Source organism: Rhinolophus hipposideros, assembly GCF_964194185.1.
Source record: "Rhinolophus hipposideros genome assembly, chromosome: 13".
Taxonomy (NCBI): Eukaryota; Metazoa; Chordata; class Mammalia; order Chiroptera; family Rhinolophidae; genus Rhinolophus; species Rhinolophus hipposideros.
In genome coordinates, this window is record NC_138059.1 from 41,209,765 (window position 1) to 41,225,546 (window position 15,782).

The window sequence follows — 15,782 nt, forward strand, 5'->3', positions numbered from 1 at the left end:
CATTTATTTCTGCTCTGATCCTTATTATCTCCTTCCTTGTCCTCCCTTTGGGCTTATTTTGCTGTTCTTCTTCCAGATCCCTTAAGTGTGAAGATAAACTGTCAATTAGTGATGTTTCTTGTTTCTTTAGGTAGGCCTGCAGTGCTATGAACTTCCCTCTTAGGACTGCTTTCGCAGCATCCCATAGATTTTGGGTCGTCGTGTTCTCATTCTCATTTGTCTGGAGATATTTTTTGATCTGCTCCTTGACCCATTCATTATTTAATAACATGTTATTCAGCTTCCATGAATTGGTGTGTCTTCCTGTTTTTTTTTTTTCCCTGTAGTTCATTTCTAATTTCATAGCACTGTGGTCAGAGTAGACAATTGGTATGATTTCAATTTTCTTAAATTTATCAAGGCTTGTTTTGTGTCCTAACATATGATCTATCTTAGAAAATGTTCCATGTGCACTTGAGAAGAACGTGTATTCTGCAGCATTGGGGTGAAATGCTCTGAAAATATCAATTAAATCCAACTGCTCCAAAGTATCATTTAAGGCTGTTGTTTCCATATTGATTTTCTGTCTGGAGGACCTGTCCCTTGTTGTCAGAGGTGTGTTGAAGTCCCCTACTATGATAGTGTTGCTGTTGATCTCTGTATGTCCATCAGTACCTGTTTTATATATTTAGGTACACCTATGTTAGGTGCATAGATGTTTACTAGGGTTATGTCCTCTTGTCGGATTGATCCCTTTATTATTATATAGTGCCCATCTTTGTCTTTTAATACGTTCTTCATTTTAAAGTCTATTTTGTCAGATATAAGTATTGCAACTGCAGCTTTTTTTTCACTTCCATTTGCATGAAATATCTTACTCCAACCTTTCACTTTCAGCCTGTGTGTGTCTTTTGATCTGAGATGAGTCTCTTGTATACAGCATATACAAGGGTCTTGCTTCCTTATCCACTCAGCCACCCTATGTCTCTTGATTGGAGCATTTAATCCGTTTACATTTAAAGTGATTATTGATAGGTACATAGTTATTGCCGTTTTTAAATTTGTAGTAAATTGTTTTCATCTTTCTTCTATTTACAGAAGTCCTTTTAGTATTTCTTGCAATGCTGGCTTGGTTGTAATAAATTCTTTCAGTTTGTTCTTTTCTGGGAAGCTCTTTATCTCTCCATCAACTTTAAATGATAGCCTTGCTGGATAAAGCAATCTAGGTTGTAGGCCTTTGTGTTCCATCACTTTGAGTATCTTCTGCCACTCCCTCCTGGCCTTCAATGTTTCTGTAGAAAAGTCATTTGATAGCCTTATGGGAGTACCCTTGTACGTAACCTTCTGTCTTTCTCTTGCTGCTTTTAAGATTCTCTCTTTGTCCTTAAGCTTTGCCATTTTAACTATAATGTGTCTTGGTGTGGGCCTGTTTGGGTTTATCCTGGTTGGAACTCTCTGCACTTCCTGGGCGTGTATGTTGGTTTCCTTCATCAGGTTAGGGAAGTTTTCGGACATTATTACCTCAAATATGTTCTCAATCTTTTGCTTCCTCTCTTCGCCTTCTGGTATTCCTATGATGCGCATGTTGTTGCGCTTGATGTTATTCCAGAGGTCTCTTAACCCATCTTCATTGTTTTTTATTCTTTTTTCTTTCTGTTGTTCAGTTTGAGTGATCTCTGGTAACTTGTCTTCTAAGTCGCTGATTCGATCCTCTGCTTCATCTAACCTGCTAGTCATTCCTTCAAGTGAGTTCTTAATTTTGGTAATTGTGTTCTTTAGTTCTAGCTGGTTGTTCGTTAAGATTTCTACATCCTTTTTTAGTTCTAACTGGTTGTTCTTTTTGATTTCTATATCCTTCTCTATGTCTTCTCTAAGCTCCTTAACCATTCTTATCACCAGTGTTCTGAACTCTGTCTCTGACAGGTTGGTTACCTCTGCTTCATTTGGTTCCAGTTGTGGAGGTTTCTTCTGTTCTTTTATTCGGGACATGTTTCTTTGTCTCCCCATTCTGACTGACTCTGTGTGTTTGCTTTGATGTAGTAGGAAGATCCCCTAGAGCTCTTAGTTCTTGCTGGGTTATCTTATGTAGTATGTGTCCTTTATATTTGACTTGGACTACTTCGTTCTTCTCCTCTGCATGTGCTCCACAGGTGGTCCGTGTGTTTAGTATATTGTCCTTCAGGTAATTTCTCCACCAGTCTCGCCGCTGTTCCGCGTGTTCTATATCTCCCTGTGTCTTTAGAGCTGCGGTTTACCGCCGCAGCCGCCGCCGCCGCAGGCCTGATTCCACCACGAGACCGCGCGTTTCCACTCTGCTCCTTTCCTTCTTCCTCCCCTGTAAACATTTTCACTGAGTAGACTGAAACCATGTTTTGCAATACTTTTGGATATCATAGTCAGCAAGAAGAATGCTAAATTAATGACACATTCACTATTTGGAGAATTACTAGGTGTATAGTAATTTTTAAAACTGTCTACTTACTATAAATAATTTCAAATGTTCATAACAACTTTAATATAAATCCAGAGTATTCTTCTCTAAGATTATAGGAGTTGAATTGAAATAGAACACATTATTTAACCAATGATTATATGGCAAGTAAAATAGAGTGATGAATTCTCACTGTAACATTGATTTTTTTGAGGTATATTACAATTTGTTTTATGTTGGACACATCATTCAGAATATTGCATATGTGTATGAAAAGCATATGGTGTAAGATAATCTTTTTTTCATTTTTCCCGATTGCCCCCAGAGATTATTATAGGGCAATAAGATAAAGCAAGAATGACTTCTTGGACTCAAATCTATAACCTTTAAATTTATTTGTAGATTCTCATTAGAAACTTACTTTATAACTCTGAATGGAAGCATTTGATACGTCACCACGATCATTGCTCTGAACTGTTTACATCAGCAGGAATAAATGACATGAATTGTCTGACTATTGAGATGTGAAATCAGAGTGAACACTTGTGAAAGTTTTTTCAGCAAAATTAAATGTTGCTAATTTAAAATGGGTCAGAGTAATACTTTTCTGTATTTTGCTAATTCCATAATTTAAATTTAGATTGTTTGATATACATTTTTTACAATCGGTTCATTTCTGGGTCATTAGACCTCTATCATCAAATTACCTTTAGTAAGCTTCTGTATGCTCATTGATCCAGAATGACTGCTATACAATAGAGCTTAAGAAAATAGCATATACTCTTTTAAAAAATTGCTTCTTCAGCTAAATTTTTATGTATCTAATGAACTATAGCATTTCTTCATTACTCCCATCCATTTGACTCACTTCTCTCTGCCATTTCTAATTTTAAAAGCCTATGTGGAATTTTAAACATTCTTTTGAATCATTAGCAGACATATATTACAAGAAATATATTACACATTGAATTTTGATGGTATATTTTAGTTTAGATCAACTACTTTCAGATTTATTTCAGTGTGAGGAAGACATGGAAATTAAAGTTAGAAGTTATATTAATTACATAAGGGACATAAAGGGGTAAGTTTTGGAAAAGAACTGATCACTAAAAGGAAAGGGAGTAAGATGAAAACAATAAGGCTGCATAACAAAATATAAAGTAGCTGAAGAGATTTTGTGGTCAAATGTTAATTCCCACTCAGAATGGCATATTATACTATTATATTTGAGACTCATTTGTCCCAATTCTTATTTAAGAGTGTGTTTAACAAAAAGGTATATTATTCTGGTCAATGCTTTTGTTGTTAAATCTGTTTTCTCCACAGGCAGTGTAATAGCTCTTTTATTACTCAATGGAATCTGGAGGTGGTACACAAAAAAGGAAATTTGATGACACTAACTCAGTTTTATTCATTTTTGACTGAAATATGGTAGAAAAGGTTGAAACTAATATCTAAATGTAGCTATCCTATCCTAAATGTAGATATCTTTTATCTAGCCATATTTGTTCTGCCCTCTATTATGAGCAAACAAAAGTTAAATACATATTTTATCTAAATAATTCAGTGACTAAGTTAATTATTTACAGATCCTTCTTTAGTTTCTTACTTGAAGAAAATTTGAGGATACTTTTCATATTGATTATTTGAATACTTAATATATCCATAGTAAAATCAATTTAGAATGAGCTTTTATTCTTCAATTACGAAAACAAAGTTAACTTTACCTATTAATGGGATCTTATATATGCTCATTTATTTACACATTTGTTTCCAAATGCTTCTAAAAGTTTTACTCTCTGTACTTTCAACATCTTATTCTTTAAAATAAGTTTTATCTTTTTTTGATATTCACTGCACAGAATTTCAAAGATGTCTGTCAAATCTTATTCCTGAAAAAGTAACAGAGGAGGAAAAGTTGACATTAGGGTGACAAGTTTATGGTTTCCATAACTGGAAACTACTTTGCAACATTGTGTCCCAATTTTACTCCTTTTAAACATTCTTTGACATTTCAGATAACTGTTAAACTTGAATTATATATAAGCATAGCTCATTGTCTGAAATTATTGCTTTGTAGGTAAACAGGATTATAAAAAAACGAAACCTATTTTACGAGCAACCAAATTAAAAGCAGAAGCAAAGAAAACAGCAATAGGCATAAAGGTACCTATATTTGATAACTTTAAATTTTGATATATGCATGCCATTTTATTTTCTAAAACTGGATTGCATAAATGTTGAATTCTAAATGTTTTATGACATTTCAAAATCTAAGTTGAATGCCAGAATCGAAGGTTTTTATAAAGAATTCACTTAATGAGAAACATCCTTCCTATCCTGAGATTTCACCAGGTCTTAAAATAAAATGCAATGTCACTGTAAGAACCAAGTTATACTTAAAGTTGCAATTTATTTTTTCTCTAGCTACTGTATATACCTTTCTGTGATTTATGTGGCTTGAATCAAAAATTCTCCTTTTCAATAAATTTTATTTGACAGTTGTTTAAATTTTAGTTGTAATTATATATATTTAGATCATTAATATATATGAATTTACTCTTTGTATTATTATTGTTGTTAGTACTCTCTATGATGAAATTCTAATGATGTTCTCAAGCTCGTTCTTTTAGAAAATCAGTGTTTTAACTGCTTAAAAGGGATAAATGCAACTGAGAATGATGTTAGCCAATATTAATCCAATGTGCTAGTACAATGAAATTCAAGAAAATTACATCTATGTTATTACCCATGTCAATTCTTTGCCAATAATTTAGAGTCAAATTAAACTATAAATAGAAAAATTAATTTGGTGGTTCTACTGTCAAATGTATAAAATTAAAGTGACTAGTACTTATATTTTATTTAAATATTAAAATGTTTAAAGGAGATTTTGATTTTTATCTGGCAGATGAAAAACCAATTTTTCTAAGTTATAGCTTATAGCAAATGCCAAGGTATTACTCCCAAGCTGTAACAGCTGTTGAACTGCCAGATGATATATTTGGTTGTCTTCCAGAATTTGCTATTATGATCATGAAACACTGCCTTATTTTTACTCCTGATTGCTGATTTTCATCAAGCATTGCCCTGTGATGCAGTATGTTTTCACAACACAATCCCTCAGTTAGTGCTGTGTATCATTTTTTTAATGAAAAAAGGTAAATTGCCTTTTTGTTTAAAAGAGAGATGATTAATCTTTTGAAATTTTTTTCTAATTTCTATGAAATTTCATTCATCTTTAAAATTATTTCCATGACATGACCTTTCTAAAAGCCATGCTTAGTGTGTTTTTTTTTGTTGTTGTTTTTCAGTGATGTGACTATTGTCTCTTGTAATGAGAGCGTTGTTTGTCCTTTTCCACCAAGGCAATATGACTCATACTTTTATCTTTCACAACATGGTGTTTTAGTGGTTTTTTTTTTAAAAGAAAAATACTGGGGTAGCAAACTCCACTTGTGGCACAATATAATGAACAGCTATAAATTAGAATTTGAGAAATAGTGCAGCCATTTAGCTATAAATATATACCATTTTCTTATACACATCCTCTTTTTGCTTTTATAATTTTTGTTATTGTTTTAATAAGAGGAAATAACTGTGTTCCCAGTACAAGCTAAGTCTACCTTATAGTGCAATTATCTGTTTTAAAAAAAGATAGAATTTATTATTTTATGAGAAAACGTTTTTTATCTTAGATTTAATTTACAGTGTAAAGTATGTACAAAAGAGTTTCTGACTGACATCCGAACATAACTCCTTTTTAGTAAGTTAGCTATCATGTTGATTTGTAAACTTATGGGGAAAAAGCCTTAACTTTAAACATTGTTTATTTTGCTTGCAAATTTGTATGAAGAACCCATTAAAATGATATGGAAGTTTTTAGAATCAGAACGATGGAGGTGTTTTTCATTTCAAAACTGGCATACTAATTAGATTGCCTTGTCAAATTTTGATTGCATTCTCATTTTGGCATAAGATTTTAAATAACAAAGTTTCTTTTAGCAATTGCCATTTAATGCTATTTAATTTCCCTAGTGAGTGATTTTATCCATATTGATAATGTCAGAGAAGCAACTAGGGACTAACGAACATCAAACGTGTTTTACTCTTGTCTAGTTGGTACAGAATGACCATAATATTATATTTTATCACTTTACTACTTATTCTTTAGAATAAATCATAGTTACGCTCTTAAAATAATTTAAATCTACAAAACTATGAGCAACATCATGGAGTAGGAAAATTACAGCAATGACAACACTGAACACAAAATAAAGAGGCCTAGGATCAAATCCCTCTTGCATCTTTTTCTTGCCATGATCTACCTGAGTCCATGCTGGCACATTTGTAAAATGGAGAGTATGCCAGTTACCTCACAGTGTTGTCAGGGGAAGTTAAGTAATACAGTGAAAACACTTAACATTGAACCTAGCACACAGAAATCATTTATGAATTGTTAGCTGATTGAGAAAATATTTCTTTGAATTCATTATTACTGGTTTGTATAAATAAGACTTTCCTTGGATGTTTGTCATTAGGCTCAAGATCCCCTACTTCAACTAAGCCTGCATTATGTCACTGTATTATATATTACAAAATGTTCTGTTTTGTTGTGGGGATAGTATTATGGGTATTACTGTTGTAAAATTTTCAAAGTTTTACTTAATTTTAATATCATAAATCATAGACTGGAGATACAAAGAATTATATAATAGGGTCTTTAACCTCCAAGGCTTCTAGCACTTCTTTCTAAATATTTGTTTAGAAATAGAAAATGTTTTGAGGGAATAGTAATGATTTAGAATAAGATGTGAATATAACTGTCAAAATCTGGAATTAATTTCTATTGAGAAGCTATTTTTATTTCCTGTTTCTTACCAATATAAACAAAATGTCATAATTTATAATCAAGTAATGAAATGAGTGCCACCTAAAACATACCTGCACAACTAATATTTGCTATTTGGTTGCTGTTCAATTAGATGATTATTTTTCAAGAATTACAAGAACACTAAAAATGTTTTTAGGATGAAAATACCCATGTTTCTCAGTATTTAGAAGGAAAAAGATAATCTGCGTTTGTTAATTAGTTAATTAGTTTATTTAAAACGTTTAGGTGAAAGGTATAATCATAATAGAATAATAAGGATCAAAAACTTAATTTCTCTGTTACATAAATTAGATATTCAAGTGTCAGCTACATCCTGCTAACAACCACACGGGATGAGCCAGCAGGAAACATTATTTTTGTTCTTTTTTGTTATTTCTGATCTAAAACTAAAAATGATCAGGGATCAGATGCCATAAATGCTTACAGTTATAGTTTGTGTCACCAGCATTCTGAAAGTAGTGTTTTCAAATTTTATCATTGTTATAACCTTCCAAACATGCAGTTCATACAATGCTCATCTTTTCAACAGAATAAGGACATTTTGAAAAAAATGATTTGCTATACCTTCCCATCCAATATTTTTAAGCCCCCACACCATATATTGAATAGACTTAATTGAATTAATGGATCTTTTGAAGTTGTATTCTGTGAATATTCTCTGTTTCCTACACTTAATACCCTTTTTCATGCATCTGGATATTCTGAAAATCTACGGTGAAGATGATAGAGTTGTTTGAAAGGATAAGAAGGTTGAAAAGCACCAGTTAGAGATAATTATCAATGAGATGAGAATCATAATCTCCAATCAGGAGTAAAAATTTTATTGTTGAGTTAAGTTTGTGTGAATGGTGACTGCTGTTGAACAGTTTTGTTGTCCACTACAAAACAGATGGATTTTGCAGTTGTGTGTCACTTGTTTATTACATCCTCTTAAAATTGGTAGCTGTGTAACCAGATGGGTCTGGGAGCACAGCTGTGGAAATAAGAAAATAAATGAAACCTGTCTGATACTACCATGCCCTCTATGGATGCCAAAGTGTTCCAACTGCAACAAAGAAAAATTCACTTTCATTTGACACTGTATTGATATATTAGATTGAAAAAAATCAAATCTTACAAAAATAGTTGACACTGAGTCTTTCAACTCTCTGGTTTTATTAATATGTATTTTCATAGTTTGGAAATCTAAATAAATGTCATTATGAAGCTAATCTGTGTAATGTATCCGTTTGTAATTTTAACATTCAGGTAAAAATTTCATGTTGATTATAAACCATATTCATTCTAATGTTTTTAAAGTTTATTCGCATATGTGGAATTATTGATTTTACATTCTTATGAAATGTAAAATGCACTCATGTAAATGCAAATAAGTTGCTTCCTAATAAAATAATTCCAGGAAGGGGTGTGATACACTAGTGAAAGTTACAAGGGAACATTAGGCCGTTTAGGATACTGAACTGGCACTATTTGCTCTTTTTTCTATTTAGCCAAATTATATATTAATATGAAGGAAGTTCCTTAATGGTGTGTATATATTTTAAAAGTTTATAGACTTTTTTAGAGGTAATACGAATTTTATCATTGTACATGTACTAAATTTTTGCCTATTATTTCAACACAATTAATTAATAATTCACATTAAATCACCAAAGAAAATACCAAGGACCATCCTTCACAGTTGTGATAAATTACACTGTATCATGCATGCTTCATGAGCTAAGAGTACTCAGTTTTGTTTCACCACATTATAAACTATAAAATTTAGAATTTAAAAAAGTATTTTCAACAAAATAATATTTAATAAAGATATTTACAGATATAATCTAGAAACTGGTTATAATTGTTTCTTCCCATTAGAAAAGAAATGATAACTTTAAAAATAAAATCTGTGTTCAAATGCTATAATAATAAATTTATTGAAACAAAAAATAAAGTCAAACATGTAACCAAATAGAGAGCAGATAAACTTTGTAGTCACAGACTACATTTTTTGCCCCCAGCCATTTGATATCCAAACTATGAAAGTATATTAAAAGTACGAATATTAATTTTACTATTAGGAAACACAAATAAATGAAATAAAAATAATAGAAGTGACTCACCCACTGATGTACTTGACATTGCCATGGATATTGTCAAGTATAAAATAAGTTTCCTAATGGCAAAGAGTATTTAAAAGAATGTAATAATTAGGTTCAAATTATTCATTGTGGACTGTGGAATTATATGCTTATTTTATCTGATGAAACTGATAGTCTTAACCAGTTTCATTTCATCAATTTCAAGTCTTTTTTTTTTTTTTTTCCCCTCAGGAAGTTGGCCTTGTACTTGCAGCTATATTGGCCCTCCTACTGGTTTTCTATGCTTTCTTTTATCTCAGATTGACCACAGATGTTGACCCTGATCTGGAACCAGATGAAGATTAGCTGAGCAGCAATCAATTCATGATAAGGAAATAATTTTATAAAAGCACCTCCTGGGACCAATACTTTTTAAAATACTAAAACTACAACATCTTGAATTCTTTCTGCTGGTACTTTCAGTCTGCAGGAATGTCTTTTTAAATAGTTGCATAGGATATCAAGAAAACAACCTTACCTAGCAATGTAGCATAATGCATGCTACTAGATACTTTTATAAATCTTTCTATTTTGACAGGCAACATTTTCCTGGTGCATTTACATAAAATGGAAAACAGATCCTAAATTCTTCGGATGGTTTAGCTAATTTATGTGTGTAACTTCATCATGTACAGATTACTAAGTCTATTTTTGTTCCACATATATCAGTAGTAAAATTATATATCCTTATTTCCAGAAACATACTCAACTCACACTCAGCCTAAGAAAGAAGAAAAAGTCATGGGAAATTTTTCATTTTACAAGGAAGTCCTGCTTTATTTCCAGATGTATTTTCTATCATTAGAGAGAATATCTGCACATACATCTACAGTAATCTTTTTCCTTCTTTGCCAACTGTTCAGTGCACATGTGCTCCATCAGAAATGGCACCTGGGTGACAGAAGCTCAAAGTCACATATGTCTCTAAAATAGAGTTCCTTTCCTCTTGGGCTGTCTAAAACTGGTGTAAATAGAAAGTTCAGTTGATCTTGATTTTAATTAACTTACTGTGTTAATATAAACTTGGAATCTATTTTAATTATAGTATTCTGGCTGCTTACAGTATCAGTTTGTTGCTCTTTTTTGGGAGATACGTAACAACCTGTCATTTAATTGTGCAGTCTTTTTCACACAAGAGTAATAGCAAAAGGCCTACCTGCTTAGTAATTTTCATGGGTTGTCTCCTAAAACTGAACAATACAAAGTTGTTTTGCAAAATTACACTTTGTCTCTTTAGAGATAATCTGTTAGAACTCTTTCATGAAAAATAAATAATAGAAGAAAATATATATTTCATATTACTTGCATATGCAGTTTTCTGTTTATATATTTTTTCAAGGTGTTTTGCATTTGTTGCAACATAATGATAAATATATTCAATACTTTTACTAATAATAGATTTTTTTTTATATTTTTAGAGCACATGAATACATAAAGCTTAGAAAATGGGAAAATAGGTGTCCACAACAGAATTGTTAGCTGCTGCCTTATATAAAGATTTATAAAAAGTGAATACTTTGAAACATGTGCCCAGTGTTCCATAGTATATACATTGTATTTATGAAGAATACATAAAATGTTAAGATTGTTTTTATACTTGCCAAGAGAAAAAAGCTTTGATAAATACCCTGCATATTCTTTGAGACTTTTGCAAATAGTTGAATGTGACTATGTAGTATTATGTTCTGCAAAATTTTTTCAAGTAACATATTTTATTTCATCAGTGTGGAAACGGCCAAAAGTTCCAACATTCTCACAAATCATTTATGTCAAACATTTGAGGGCAAAATTTAGACTGTTATTTACTGGATTTTTCTCTTTGAAATCACAGACTCAAGAGACTGACTAACAGTTCTTACACACTCACCACAGCGGACCAATCCAAGTGTCATTTTTAAGAAAGGTTACAGCATTTAATGCCATGTGGTATGTCTGTTTGTAAAGTGAGTAGCAAGGGAATATCCAAGCTGGCATTTTGGATGTGATGGGCCTTTTATTTTCGTGAGTGATGTGCCACATGTCAAGAAATGCTGTTTTCCCCAGTCCTATCACATTTACGTGAACAGTTTTCATTTAGTTATTTTTCCTCCCATGTGGTGTTATAACGGTCATATTAAATAAAGTTGTTTCTGATTTCAGTGGTTATTTAAATGAGAGGATGTGTAATAATTGTTTATTAGATACCAATTTAAGTGAGGTATGGCAGAATTTACAGTATTTAAAATAGGTGAATATACTCTTGGAAATGTTTAAATATTAATTAACCTGAAAATAACTTTACTATCTTCTACTCTTAAGGTATTCTTTTAAGGGGGGGGGGAATGTTCTTGTTGTAGTTTTTTAATTAAGATATAGTTAATATGCAAGATTATATTAGTTTCAGGTATACAACAATTATTCAACAAAAACTGTTACTTCTGATAGTAATAAATATTAGTCTAAACATAGTATAATTATAGGCAAGTTTCATCACCTAGTTTTATCAATACCCTTAGTCTATGGCTAGTCCATTTCTGTGACTGATTAACTTATGATGGCTCCATGCAACTGTAAGTCCCAAAGACTAAACTCTGATTTTAATAAATAGCAGGTAAAGTAAGACAGTGTTTGTTTATATAACATTGTTTTCATGAAGTGCACATTTTTCATGCTCACAGTAACTGGGAAGCAGCCAATCCTCTGCAAAGAAATCCCAGATTGAGTCTAGTTTCAGTCTTTGAAGACAGAAAGGTGATATCCAGCCTGCAGTTTCAGGGGACCACACTTTTGAATAGTAAGTGGTATTTGGCATAAATCTGACACTGGCACCAGACACGAATATTAAGCATGGGTTTTTTTCCCCTCCAATAATTGCTTAGAGTAATTCAGAAGACAAAAACAAAAAATTATAATGACTTTTCAGAATGTTAGAATCTATTGCATAACGTATTTTGCAGAATAAATTTCAACTAATTCTGCAGATTTAACATATAGCCTATGTGAATGAAACTTGAAGGGTTGCTGGTTCTTACTTTGCAGGCAAAATAAAAATATATAAGATTCATTTGTGAGGAGATGGTATAAAAATATAACCTCATCTAGAATTTCTTTCAGACAAAATAAACAAAAAGTCTATCTTAGTACCAGCATAGAATTTGTTATTGTTTTAAGATGGCAAAATACAAGATTTTCTGTCTTTTAAATTTTTCATAAAGATGGAAGGAATACTCCCACCCTAGCCAATGATTGCAAGATACTGAGAATATGTTATTTATTTATGTAATTCCAATAATGTAATGATCTGCACATATATAATAAATTCATGTTAAAATTTAAGTTAATATTTTTAGTCCTCTCAGACTTTTGCACAGCTTTTACTTGTAGTAGATTATCAAAACTATTTGCATTTAATAAATAAAACTTAAAAATGACAATATTCATCAACTCAACATTTAGCATTTATGGTCATTGGTTGTATTGGGACATATATATGTTTCATCCTGGTTTTCTTTCAGATCAAGACAACTGCCATTACATTTACTGTAGAACAGATGCATTGCTCTTTTCTAAGAAACCAAATATGCTATTTTTATCTTAGTATTGTTAAAAATCATACTCAATGTTTATAACAGTATACATCTTCATTCCCAATTAAAAAAAACTAAATTTTAATTATAATGTTTGTATGTGAATACTAAAGCACTGTATTTTCCAAATTCTAAAATGTATAGTCAATGATGATTCGATAGACCAAATTATGCGTTAGACATGCTTCAGAAATAAGCTTTTATAAATTAAACTGAAATTTTAGATTTTGATGTATTTCATCTATAACAAGGTTGCTGAGCCAGAGACTATCTAAAATAAGATTTTTTTCCCCTCTTTACCAACAACTAGGTTTCTTTACACTTACCTGAGGCTTCTCTGGGGAAATTCCTACCTCTTCTCCCTTACTAGGACTGCCTCCTTTTATGAGAATTGCTCCAGTGTAGCCTGTATAGAATGGTGTTTGCTAGATTTTGTTCCATTGACATTCAGTGCAACCCCCATTAAAAATCTATAGCAGATGAATTCAGTACCTATAGAAACATTGTAACTATTTTGTGTGGGCCCTAACTGTACAGGCACATTAGAGGGAAGCCAGAGAGTCACTTAAAGAACTATACCAGTGTGGAAATAGCCATAGTGAGTCAGTAAATTTATTCAAAACAATTGAACTGCTGCTAAACATTTTTTTTTTTTTTATCACCAGCAACAGACATGAGATCCTTATTTCAAGGAAAATAAGATACTTTAAATGCCAGAAGAGTTTTTGATGACAATACCTCCCCCTATTCTTCATTTTAAAAAACAACCACCAAATTGGTGGGGAGGCAGCCAAAATTTGAGGTACCAATGCCTCTCAAACAGATGTCACACCATTATTTTTTAGCTCGTTTGGATGAATAAACATGTTAAACTGTGAAGTATTACATTTTAGATTTTTTTTATTATAAAAAAAGAGACAATCTGTTTACTGTCCTAATTGAGACAACAATCCTGTGGTTGCCAGTTTTAGCAGTCATGACAATAAACTATAAATATTTGGACCAAGCAAGTAAATGGTGACTATAAAGGCTATAGCATGTGTAAAGTTCTGTTTTCACAGGCACCCGTGATAGGATGGCATTTTTTTTTCTGACTTCTTCAAATCCAATTGTTTGTGTAAATCTGAAGTTTCGTGGTAAGCCTAAACAAATTTATTTCAATATCTATTTTCATTCTAGTTTATCATTCTTTTTAGTATTCAATTATCCATCTGCTTGTAACAGATTGCTTTTGTAGGTGCTCTATTGAATGTGACGAGGCAGGTCTTCATTGGATTGCCTACTCTATACATCCTAGGATAACACAGAATTCAGAGGGATTTTTTTTTTTTTTGCTTTCATATTGATAAAGTGAATTTAAAAGTCTGTTAAATGTAAGCAATTCATTTTTTAAGAGGGCTTTATAAACAATGGTAAGATATAATTCTTGCAGTAATGGCCATGAGAAGCAGGCCTTTATTAGGCCTCATTAGCTTTATTAGGATGCTTTACATAAAATAACACTGTGGGAGAAGTTGGTAAATCAAAGAGATATAATCCAGACATAAAAATTGTTACTTGAGTTTTTAAACATTTGTAATCCAGATAGGGAGTGCCCTTCTAGGCATCTTATTTGTTACTCTTGCTCCCCTTCTCTTACTCCTCACCTTCTCTCTTATTAATCTGCCTAAATTCTAAACTCTAGGTAATCTCTAACAATCCCTTTCTCAGTGTGTTATGAACCTCACTTTGACTTTTTCATACTTAATTATGTACTTACTATAATAACTGCCTCTACTCTTTTGCTTATTAATAGAATCATCATTGATTCTCACCTATTTTTTCCACTGTCTCTTACTTTTTACCTGCTTTCTTTTTTAACCTATCACTAACCAAATGCATTACACAAAACTACGAGAGATTAGTACAGTGAACTTCAGTTTACTCATCACCTAGTTTCAACAATTACAAACATATTGCCACTCATGTATTTTCCCCATTTTTTGTAACCTGAGCTATTTTAAAGCAAACTTCAGATATGGTAACATTTTACATATAAATATCACAGCATACATCTCTGACAAGAACTTTGGTGTTTTGTTTATTTGTTGGGTTTTTTTCCCTTGCCTTACTAAGAAGCTATTATTACAGGTAATAGAATTAAAGTTATTCCTTAATGTAATTTAATACCCAGGCTATATTCAAATGTCCCTAATTGTCTCCAAGATGTCTATTTATAATAGGTTTTGAATAAAGATCTGTACTGTATTTAGTTGTATGTCTCTTACATTTCTTTTGTTCTATTAACAAACTTATTTTTTTCTTTCATGCCATTGATTTGTTGAAGAAACTAAGTTATTTGTCCTTTTGAATGTCCAGCATTCTAGATTTGGCCTTTTTCATCATGTTATTCATTTTAGTCCTCTACTTTCCCTATTTTCTGTGAACTAGGAATTACATTTTAGGGTAGATTAGATCTAGACAGTTTTGTTGTTATTTGTTTTAAAGGCAAGAATATTTCATAATGTGAATGAGACCCAAAAATACCTGGTTGGTATAGTGATGCTGAAATTTATCAGTGGGTTCATATGGTAGTACACTGATTCCCTCCAAAATAAGGTTTTACATCAACATTTTACATATGTTTTTTAGCATCCATTTATGATTGTTTCTTAGGTCCATTATTTTATTAGGCATTGCAATACAGCAATTTTCTATCATTCCTTCAGCCATTATTAAGTGGAATTATCAAAAAAATTAGTAAACTATTTAGTTACCTGAAAATGCATCTCATGCAGGAAAGGAATCTT

At 31.6% G+C, this 15,782-nt stretch overlaps 1 protein-coding gene across 3 annotated transcripts in view; it reads left to right on the plus strand.

Annotated features, from left to right (window-relative positions):
* TRIQK (triple QxxK/R motif containing) overlaps positions 1–15,477 on the plus strand; it is a 124,276-nt gene extending 108,799 nt beyond the window's left edge. For all 3 annotated transcript variants that reach the window (XM_081070956.1, XM_081070957.1, XM_081070955.1), the window contains exons 3-4: positions 4,491–4,576; positions 9,620–15,477. In XM_081070956.1, the coding sequence (XP_080927082.1) occupies positions 4,491–4,576; positions 9,620–9,733 (200 nt within the window). In that variant the 3' untranslated portion in view covers positions 9,734–15,477. The remainder of the gene's footprint in view (positions 1–4,490; positions 4,577–9,619) is intronic.
* Positions 15,478–15,782: the final 305 nt, after the last annotated feature.